Below are 11,745 nucleotides of genomic sequence, written 5' to 3'. Positions count from 1 at the left end.
AATAAAAAATATTACGCAAAAACCGATTACGTATTTGTAAAGTACAACTCAAAGAATTTTATTAAGGATATTAAAGTGCAAAGCTTGCACAATTTTCACTTAGTAGGCATTCAGCTGAAGGCGATTATGTATTCGTAAATTACAACTCAAAGAATTATGAATACGTAAATTACAACTCAAAGAATTATGTATTCGTAAATTACAACTCAAAGAATTATGTATTCGTAAATTACAACTCAAAGAATTATGTATTCGTAAATTACAACTCAAAAAATTATGAATACGTAAATTACAATTCAAAGAATTATGTATTCGTAAAGTACAACTCAAAGAATCGCCTTCAGCTGAATGCATACAAAGTGCAAATTGTGCAAGCTTTACACTTTAATACCATTAATAAAATTCTTTGAGTTGTACTTTACGAACACGTAATCGGTATTTGCGTAATATTTTTTATTCGAAAGTTATGAGGTACGGAAACCCCGACAATAATTAATGAACACCCTGTATAAGGAAGGTCATATAATAACTGCCTTTTCTTCAATGCCATTTTTTGTTAATAAAAATGTTCTTTGAAATAAAAATTACTTATTATGAATGGCAAGGAGAGTAGGTAATTATAAGTGAGTAAAGTTGTATAAGTAACTAGAATTGTGTCTCAATAATAAAACCTTTGCTCTGAAACAATTGAATAGGAATTACCTCGTCGCATACAATATAAAAGAAATACAAGTAATTGCTAAGACATAATATCCATATCTTTTTTTTTTCAAAAAAAAAATAATAAATAAATAAATAAAACTCATAAAAAGTGATGAATATTTCAGTATGCTTCTAATGACATGTGAAATGGGATCGGAACTTTTTTTATAATTAAGTGTCAAAAATTAATCAAACCCATTTTTCAATATTTTCCTGCTTATCGCGTTCGTAGTAAAGATGTGTCTTTTAAATCTAAGAAAAAACATACATACGATTTAAAATGCTTTGCAAAAATAAGCATTGATTCTAAAATCATGTTTTGTTAGGATATACAATAAGATTTCAAAAAGAAACCACAATCGCGTTATTTATAAATAATCGTTTGTTCTTCAGAAATATTGCTTAAAACTTAAAAACTTGTTAGCACTTGTTAAACTTATTAAATTTCTGTTAGAGATATGACCAAATTTAATATAAAAATATTTAAAATCACATTTTTATATAAATGCTAAATTGAAAAAAACAACCTTTTTTAATGATTACTTCCAGTCTTCAATTTATAATTCATTCTTATAAATATTATAGAACCGTAAAATAAATTTCTATTTCTGAAACGCCTTAAGTAAGAACGATTATTTGCATGGAATAAAAAATTATTTTATTAAAACAATTGATTGACATTTAAATTCTCAACATAGCAAAAGGGCGTATGGTTCATTAATTTTTTTTTTTTTTTTTTTTTTTTTTTTTACAATTTTAAACTTTAAGAACATCAGAAAATTGCTGACAAAATCAATTACAGAATTAATTCTATATAAATAAGAAACTTGTCCAGTTAAGGAAAAGTGCGAGAAAATAGCATATTAATGAGAATAATTAAATTTTGCATCTGAAATATTAGGACAAAAAAAACTTTAATTTTCGATGCATATCTTGGAAAGTTAGTTAAATCTTTTAATTTGCTTTTGGATCTCAACGCTAGTTCTTATAAATGATTCACTTAAGATTTAACTGATTTTAACTTTTCTTGGCAAGCAACTAAATCTTTCAGGATTTTATTTCTCCGATTTAATTCAATGCTACGAGAGCCTTTTGGAGATCTTTATTTTGTTTATTATTCCTTAGGTCTAGACTTGTCTCAAATTCTTAATATTAAACTGAGATAAACTGGAGTCGGTAATTTCAATTCTAATTACAAGCGTATGTGACCTTGATGATAATATCTTCTTTTGTATATTTTATTGATTTCAAAATTGTGTTTTATTTTATTTATATCTTTATACTTCTGCAAATAAATTATTTTTTGAATTTCCTAAAATAAATTTTATTCTTATCTTATCGGAATATATAAATTAGTTCGACGAAAGAAAGTTTTCGGAAATGAATAACGGTAATGAATATAAGTGTAAATGAATAACAGTATCGCTAATACTGATGTCATAAAATATTCAAAGATTTTTTTCTTATATTATTTTTGTGTGAACAGTGTCTTGTAGACGCTTTTGTATATGCAGATTTTCTACACTTTGCGTGAAATGTCTTTAAATCACAAATTGGAAAAATAAAATTATTTTTTCCAATCTATTTTATACATATGTCACAGTGAATATGATTAATCTGTTATGATTAATAATCATCATTATTATTGATATGAGGGATAATCAAAAAAGTAAAATGACCTTTTCAATTTCTTTTTCCTGGGTTTGGCCATTTTTCATTCCCAAATATTCGGCAACATTTCTATACAACATGTCACTCTTATTTCCGCATTAGTCTTTGGAGTGTAACAGACTGTTAAATATGACAGCTCCATTTTCGACTCGCAACAAGAAGGAAATGTGGGTAAGGTGTTTTTTTTTTATTTTTTTTTTAACGAAAGATATTTATTTTGCGAAAATTAGTCTTTGAATGCAAGCGCATTATGATGACAACTATTTATCGCAAAGCAAGTTTTATGAATAGACAGAGTGCTTTAAACAGGAAAGAACTTCTTGTTGTGTTGACGAAAGATCGAGTAAACCATCGACTTCAACCAATGAGGACAATTTGAATGTCGTCGAGGTATGGTGACGGAAAACAGATTAATCAAAGTGGACGAAATCACCAATACTTTACATATCCGCCGTGGTTCAGTGTATTCAATCTTACAAGTACGCATACACGCTCGGCCACATTCTGCCAACGAAAGAATAAAGAAGTTGGGATTTGAAGCGCTGGGATACATGCCAGACAGTCCAGACAGGGCTCCAAGCAATTTTCAGGTGTTTGGATGATTGAAGAAAGCGCTAAGGGGAGGGAATTTTGAAACCCATGAAGAAGTCATTGATGCAGTGCAAAATTGGTTACCGATACAACCGAAAGACTTTTTTGTCGACGGAATAAAAAAACTTGTGTAATGTTGGAAAAAGTGCGTTGAAGTCCTGGGTGGTTATGTAGAAAAATAATAATGTTTGTCTCAGTTTTCTATAATTAGAATAAATGCACCTTTTCTCATATGTTCCTTTACTTTTTGAATTTCCCTCGTAAAAACTAATCAATGCGATATCTCAACTAATCGCTTTTTACTTGTTATTGTTAATATTATCGATTAATCATAACATTTGTAATATTAATACTATTTAAGAATCAATTTTGGCAATATAATATTTACCACATGCCTTATTTCATCTCATAATGATATCAGAATAAATATGCAATTAAAACCAAGTATATAAAAAAACTCCATAAAATGCTAATGTAAGAATTATTATTTTAAATATCAATGAATCCTCAATTTTTCACAATCTTTAATGATTTTATTCACTCATTCAAAAAAAATAAAAATTTTGTATAATACACAGGAAAAATTAAAAAAAGATATGGGATTTTTATAATAAAGATAATATATATTTTTTATTTAACAAAAATAATCTCATTAGCTAATGAAATACCGTCTATGTTTCGTTGCTTTTCTAGAATATTACTTCTTCATTTAAATGGAAATAAAAATTCTGTTATTTTGAAGATAGTTTTACTGGCGTTAGTCTTAAATATTGCATATTAGAAGAAAGATGAAAGCACACATATATTTTAATTTGCAAATGCTACTTTTTGATCTCTCTGTTTTAAATAATATATTAAAATTGACAAAAAATTGATATAAGAAGCAATTTGTAATTATGAAGAAATATTAATGAGTTTTAATAAGATGGAAATCTCAATAGATAAAGAAATGTTTCAACTAAGCTAAATCTTTTCAATCTAAACAAAATCATTTAGGATTTTGTTTCTCCGATTTAATTTTAAACAATGCAAGCATTTTGATGCTATTTATTTGGTTTCATGTGTCTCTAGTCTCGAATTGTCTCGAATTTGGACATTAAATTGAGCTAAATTAAGAAAGACAATTTCATTTCTAATTAACAACATATGTGAAATCTTCATTAGTTTCGTCTTTTGCACATTTCATCAATTAAAATTGTATTTTTATTTTTCCATTAATGGTTTAATTTTAATAATGATTTGAGTAATATTAATAAGAAATGTTTTATGAATTGTTTGTCATCAGTAATAGAGTTTACACAATAAATTTTATTAAATTTAAAGAAAAGATGAAGAAATCTTAGATAATGATAAAATTAATTTCTCTCTTTAATGAAAGAAGTCAGCTGACATAGAGAGCCTAAATAAAATTATCTGCAAGCAAAGTAGCAAGTTATATAAGAATGCTATAAGAAACCAATGTGAGTGATGTACACGAAGTTTTCCCATTACTCTCAATTAAGTCTACTTGTTCATTATAAACTACTTGTTCATTATAAATATATGTTATTGGCTAACAATAGTTATAAAAGAGTTTATTAACCAGCAATATTTGATGATTTATCGCGGGGTTGCTATCAATACACATTAATTAGAAAACCAAATGTTTGTTTTGGAAGCCTTTTCTTTCCAGCCAGTAGACTTAACTTTGACATAGAACTTCGTTATGTCACAAAATGACATCAAATTTCATATATTTCATTACGTATGCATGCTTGTAAAAATGCAATTAACAGACTGTCAGTTTGGTTAAAAATTTGCTCTGTGTTTTCATTTTAAATGTTGAATTTGTGTTTTAAGTTTTCCATTTATCTCTCTTCGTGTTGTAGTTGTCGTGGTATTTGTTAAAAACTCGAACAGATGAAGTTCTTTTAAGTGAATTTCCTTCAAAATTTGATCAAAATCTGCAAATTTGAAACAGAAATAAAATTTCTTTCATTTAGCAAAAAACATATTTTTTATTGAGTTCATAAGCAGACAGACATCATTTCAAAAATGTGGCTTTCTAATTTAGGGAGGTCTGAAGTGGGAAGATTCGTCAAAATTTCTGCCTCAAATGTTTTACCGAATACAATATTTTACCTATACTTTCTTTACCGAATGCAGTATATTTTATTTGAACCCTAAAATTATTTCAAAAATGTGGCTTTAGATTTTAGATACGTCTGAAGCTGGTAGATTCGTCAAAATTTCAGAATCAAATCTTTTTTCCTAATGCAATACTTTATCTATACTTTATTTACCGAATGAAGTATACTTTATTTGAACCATAATGGTGGTTTTATACTTTATTTGAACCATATAATTAATTCTTACTCGTAGTATTTCATGATTTCTTGAGAGAAAATGTATTGATAATAGTGTCTGTTTGCATATATATTATTTTGATCACTGCTCCAATTTTAATGAATTCATCAAATTTTCCTTGCATTTTGAATTATTTGAAAGTATTACTAACTGTGTTTTGCTAAAGAGTTAAATGAATAAGATGTCTGCATAAGTATAATCTTTCTAACAGCTAAATACAAGGGAATAGATAGGGAAAAGCTAAGACAAGGGAACAGCTAAATACAAGGGAATAGATAGGGAAAAGCTAAGACAAGGGAACAGCTAAATACAAGGGAATAGATAGGGAAAAGCTAAGACAAGGGAACAGCTAAATACAAGGGAATAGATAGGGAAAAGCTAAGACAAGGGAACAGCTAAATACAAGGGAATAGATAGGGAAAAGCTAAGACAAGGGAACAGCTAAATACAAGGGAATAGATAGGGAAAAGCTAAGACAAGGGAACAGCTAAATACAAAGGAATAGATAGGGAAAAGCTAAGACAAGGGAACAGCTAAATACAAGGGAATAGATAGGGAAAAGCTAAGACAAGGGAACAGCTAAATACAAGGGAATAGATAGGGAAAAGCTAAGACAAGGGAACAGCTAAATACAAGGGAATAGATAGGGAAAAGCTAAGACAAGGGAACAGCTAAATACAAGGGAATTGATAGGGAAAAGCTAAGACAAGGGAACAGCTAAATACAAGGGAATAGATAGGGAACAGCTAAGACAAGGGAACAGCTAAATACAAGGGATAAGATAGGAGAAACCCAATCGGGGTTGCTAATATATAATAAATAGTTTTTTATTTTATTTCTAGGCTTAATTATTAGATTGATTCAACAAAAAAAAAAAAATTCCAGTTGATAAACTTTCCCACATACGGAATTAATATCCAATTGACTGCCTAATAATGTTTTTTTTAAAAATATTTTTCTTTATGAAATGTATTAACAAATGTGCAACAGTAATTTGCCTTGTCTGAATAATTTTGATAATCATAGAATCTATATTGGAATGGGAAATTTTTTTTTTGCATTACCTTAGATAAGATTTTAATAAAGTATGACTTTTAACGCACAATTCAATTTAAACTAAAAAGTTTTATTTCACTTTCTGGATTCGGATAGGGAAATAACTATCTCCTTTCTGAAACAGTGCACTTCGCTTTTAGGTGATTACAAAACACACCATTATGTAACGTATTGTTTTTTAGAAATTTCATAATTTTATTTAAATCAAAATCTTCGCTTTCTTGTTTCGAAAGATAGAAGTTATTATGTGATTTTCTTATTGGATTTAATTTGAATCTCTGTTTAATTAGATTTTATCTCGATTTCGGATTTATTTGGATGGACAAGGTCTGTGCTTTTAATCAGTGAATAATGCTAGACTATGGTTTTAGATTTAGTGTAGTGCCTTTTAAACTAATTTTAAATTAAATAAAAATGCATGAAGCTATAATAGGTGAACATTAGACATTTAAAAACAGTAAATTTCTTCTGATGGTCTCATGTCTTGAAATTATTTAAAATTTCCAAGTTTTATATATTATGGGCCTTGCAACAGTTTTCTGAAGAAATAATGCACTATCTATAATAAAGAGATTTCTTTTTATTAAGTAGAGTAGAACTAAAATAATTTCGAATATTTTAACTTTTTAAAATTTTTTATTTAATAATAAAATATTAACTTTTTAAAACTTTTTTTCACATGAACCAATGGCAATTGTTCCCTATTGTAAAAGTATTTATTGTTTTTGTCTCGTATACGAATCCTTTCACATTCTTTACACCTCAAATATAAAAGAAAGTAAGATTTTTTTCCCCCTATCAGAACGCAAACGTTTATTAAAAAATATAAATGTATATTAGTCAAATTAGAATTCTGTTTAGAATCATTTTTGGGGAAATAAAGTTAAATTTTATGAAAGTGAATACAAAAAGACGCATTTTTGAATTAATTAAATAGTTATTATAATAATAAACACAATTAAAATAATAAAATAACTATTATCATAAATAAAATAGATGATGAATTAGTTACATAATAATTATTTATTAACTTATTTAATTTTGGCTCCCATTTGGAGATCTTTCTGATTACTCAAATGCTTCACAATTTTTGAAAGGATTCTTGAAATTGTTTTTTGTAGTTGTTATTTATAGAATTATCTCTTAGGATTTACAACTGCTTTGGATTTTGATTGATGACGCATGTGTATAGTTTGGCAGTATTGGTCGCCAAATTAATTAAGTGAAATAGTACAGACGACATTCCATGTGATACTGTACAGATACATCATTGTGAATCTCATTAATAATATTAATACGCATCGATGAAACTGACATTGAAATGACCTTCAAGAAATTGTACGGTTTTCAGTTATGCGTAATATTTACCCATTGAAGAATTAATATTGACATTTTGAGACATGAAGTCAATAATGGCTATCCTGAAATGATGGTATAACTAAAAGAATAAATATGAATAGTATGTTCATAACGAATGACACTAATGACAAAAAAAGAATGACAAAATACCAATTTCTTCACAAGTTTTATTTTCAGCTTAGCATTCTTACAGCATAATGATTAACATAGATGCTCACAATATTTAATTTTATGTTTACTTTTTTTAGAAAAAGATACCATGTTTATTCATTCAGCCTGTAAAGAAAAAAGACAATTTAAAGGAATTTAACATACGATGAGCTAGTGTGTAAATATAATTGTTACTGAATTAAAGAATTAATAAATAATACATACGGCATTTTTTTTATATTTGTACTTATTTTTAACAATTGTTGGAAGATTGAGTAAATATAAAATTGGGGTAGCCTTAACGTTGATTAATTTTTACTGCTACTAAACATATTACAACTTTTCTAGAAGGCTTTTCAATCATGCCAACTTATGAGTTTTAAGAATGGAAACACTTATATTTAGAATTAAAATTGCATTTGGGACATTCGATAAAGAATGATAAATTCAGATGCTTAAATAATTTAAATATAAGCAATTAATTAAATAAAGAAGTAAATTACATAAAAAAATTATACCGATTTGCAAAATTCGTAATAATTTTTTTCCCATTCAGATGATTAAATTGTTTATTAAAAGGACTTTATTATGAGCGAAACATATATGTAGATTTTGTTTAAGTATGTTGTGAAAATATAAGAATGATCACGGAAAAAAATTTATATCTATATCAAACTGAAAATTTAAGTAATTTCATTTTAATTTTAAAGGAAACTAATTAAATTAATGAAATGTTTCTTTGAAAATTAACATATATATGTATATATTTTTTTCAAATTTGCAAATAGTTAATATAATTTTATTATTAATTTAAGGGTTTCATTCACACAAATTGAAATATGTCTTAAAAAGAAAAACTGCAAATAAGAATTTCATTTTCACACGATTTCATTCAATCTAAGCACATGCACGAAACACCAACATGACATGATTGCTGTTAACGATAAACTAATAAAACTTGGAATGAGTAATTTCATATACATATTGCAATAATATATACACATTTTTGTTCTAAAACAGTGGTAGTTAAGTCTGACAAAGTTCAGAGAGCACAGGTTCTACAATATTTCCCTATTCGGGAATGTTTCAGATTAGTATCCGTGTTTAGGAATGTTAAGAATGTTTCACTGATAACTTACATATTTAGGAATGTCCATAGATTTTTGTTCAGAATCTTTCCTTTTTAACTTCTTTATTAAAGGAATGCAAGTAAATAAACTTAATACTTTAAAGATTTTTTCTTAGTAAATTATACTTTTAAAAAGACTATAAATTTCAATATAACATTAAGAAAGTATTATTTTTAAAATTTAATTGTTTTGTAAATTGAAAAAATATACTTTTTTATTATTTTAATACAGCTAATTATGTCTGAGAGAATGAATTTTACAGACAGATATTGTCAGTAAAATTTACCAACAATCTAAAATTCTTAAATAAAATTTAATTCATAGAATATAGAAATCACAGAAATTGACTTAAATTTATTTTTAGAATTTCCTAAAAAAGGAACACAATTTTATGACTACCAATCAATAAAAGAATATTTTATTTTTTTAAAAATTTTGATTATTGAATTCTTTTTAAAATATTAGATAAATGTTGCCATATAACGTGTTTCAAAATCGGCTAAAAAGATTCAGAAAAAGATTTAGAGAAGAATATCATTAATTAATGCAAATAGCCATTTAAAATATCAAACACTCTTGAATTTTAAAAATCGAATCTGAATTTTATTTTTCTGAGTATATATTTGTGAATTTTTTTAATCCAATTTAAATAACTTTTTAAACATCCATGAAATTCATATGGCAGCAAGTGATAATAATTTTAGATTGTTCTAATAAAACTTTCCACCTAGTCATTTATAAATTTTTAAATAGCAACTATCATAATAAAGTTTAAACTATCGAATGAGTTTTTGGTATCATTTTATTATTACTAATTTTCTTATTCTAATATTTATTATTAGGAAAAAAAGAGCTTTGTTATCTTTTGGTAAAAACCTAATTTTTGTATAATTTTAAATATCAAATACGTCCGAATTTAAAAAAAGAATCTGTAGTTTATTTTTCTGAATATATAATTCTGAATTTTATTTTTTTATCCAGTTTAAATAACTTTTTAAATATCCATGAAAATCATACGGAAACAAGTTGTAATAACTTCAGATTATTCTACTAAAATTTTTCATTTTATCTTTAATCAGTTACTAATTTTTGAGTAGCTATAAAATCAACAACTATCATAATACAATTGAAACTATCCAATGTGTTCTTGGTGTCGTTTTATTGTTACTGATTTTCATAGCCTAATATATATTATTAGCAAGGAAGCCCCGATATCCTTTGATAGTGTTGCATTATTAGTAATTTTCTGTCAACTACGTATCTCGAAAGAAATAAAAACTGAAAATAGATTACGTATCTGATTTATAAAATCATTCTTTCCGATATCGTTTGGTGTATAATTTTATAATTCCTGATTCTCTTAGTCAGATGTATATTATAAAGAAAAAAACCCGTAGTCAGATAATGTATCTGATTAATACAACACCTTACATACCTGCTTTATTTTATGCAAGAATTCATACATTTTAAGACTTGTTCTACTCCAGAACTTTGTTGAGTTTCGACTACGACTGCAAACAAACCTGACTTATATATACACAAGACGAATCCCGATATATAGTTATATGTATATATGTATATACTTATTCTGCTGAAATATAGGGAAGAAAAGAGCAACGAATTGCTATAGGTATATACACATATAGTATGTGATATTAAACCCAAAAAATCGCTCCACTACAAACAGTCTCGCGCAGTTTCGAACACGGGGCTAAATAAGTTTTGAATAATGAGCATGAGAATGAGAGAGTTCATTTTTTAACCATTTTTCATAATATCTTTCAAATATATAACTTGCTGCTTTCAGCACCAGAGGTTGAAACTAGAAAATCGGAATGGATTTTCTTCCTTCTCGGATTTGGCGTTTCAGCGTAGCAGTGAGAGGAGGAGCAGAATGGATCCAAAAATCATAAAGGGAGTGGAATAAATTTGGCCGGGAGCGCTGGAGTGCCCTTTGTTGAGTCTCCGCCTGCTTTCTTTCCTCTCTCCTCCTGAAAAAGTACAAAAAAATATATATATAATTAAATACACTGTTATCAGGTTTATGCACTAATTGACCGCTATTTCTGTGTCGTGGTGTCATTATGTTTCAACTCATGAGTTGTTGTAGATAATATATGTAACATAATTTTGCAGCTGGGTGATCAAAAAGAAGACACTTTGGAATAAACTTCAATTTATTTTTCCGCTAAAGGCATGATTCGGACATGAGATGAACAAATGAAACGCGTCTGTTTACATCCCGATATTATAGAAAAAATCAGAGAAAATTTTTTGTTTGCGCATTTATTAAGAGATACTTTGATATTTTTTTGATAAATGCAGATTTCGGAAAAGGAATCTTAGGTGTCTTTGAAGGTATACCGTAAGCGTTAAGGATTTTTATCCCTTTGCTCGGAGGGTGGGAATTCAGACTCACCTATTTTTTTAGAAAGCGTGCGCGCGTTTTCAGAAGAATTTTGGATTTTTTTTTTTGTTTTGTGTGTGTATAAGCTGATTCTAAATTCGTAGTACATTTCATGGGAGGTAGGGCAAGGGCAGAGAAAAGTGTACAAATAATATTCACATATGAAATTCAGACCACAATCCATTTATTTAATCACAAATACAGGGTTCACAATTGAACTGACATAAAACCTTTTGTTTCTAACTTGATGTGATTAGTGAATATATTTTTATGAAGTGTTCAACAATGGTGCATTTATTTAAAACAATCATTTATTGTAAAAGTATTATGAAC

The 11,745-nt window shown here is 27.2% G+C and overlaps 1 protein-coding gene across 2 annotated transcripts in view; it reads right to left on the bottom strand.

Annotated features, from left to right (window-relative positions):
• Positions 1 to 9,815: 9,815 nt before the first annotated feature.
• Positions 9,816 to 11,745, bottom strand: part of LOC129968824 (lachesin-like) — a 443,340-nt gene continuing 441,410 nt past the window's right edge. Inside the window, exon 9 of one of the 2 annotated variants that reach the window (XM_056083097.1) lies at positions 9,816 to 10,996. In XM_056083097.1, the coding sequence (XP_055939072.1) occupies positions 10,872 to 10,996 (125 nt within the window). In that variant the 3' untranslated portion in view covers positions 9,816 to 10,871. The remainder of the gene's footprint in view (positions 10,997 to 11,745) is intronic. The other variant, XM_056083096.1, reaches the window with a different exon arrangement.

The sequence above is a fragment of the Argiope bruennichi genome, chromosome 5, assembly GCF_947563725.1.
Source record: "Argiope bruennichi chromosome 5, qqArgBrue1.1, whole genome shotgun sequence".
Classification (NCBI taxonomy): Eukaryota; Metazoa; Arthropoda; class Arachnida; order Araneae; family Araneidae; genus Argiope; species Argiope bruennichi.
The sequence above is the reverse complement of the archived record's forward strand: the minus strand, read 5'-3'. Positions and strand labels throughout refer to the sequence as shown.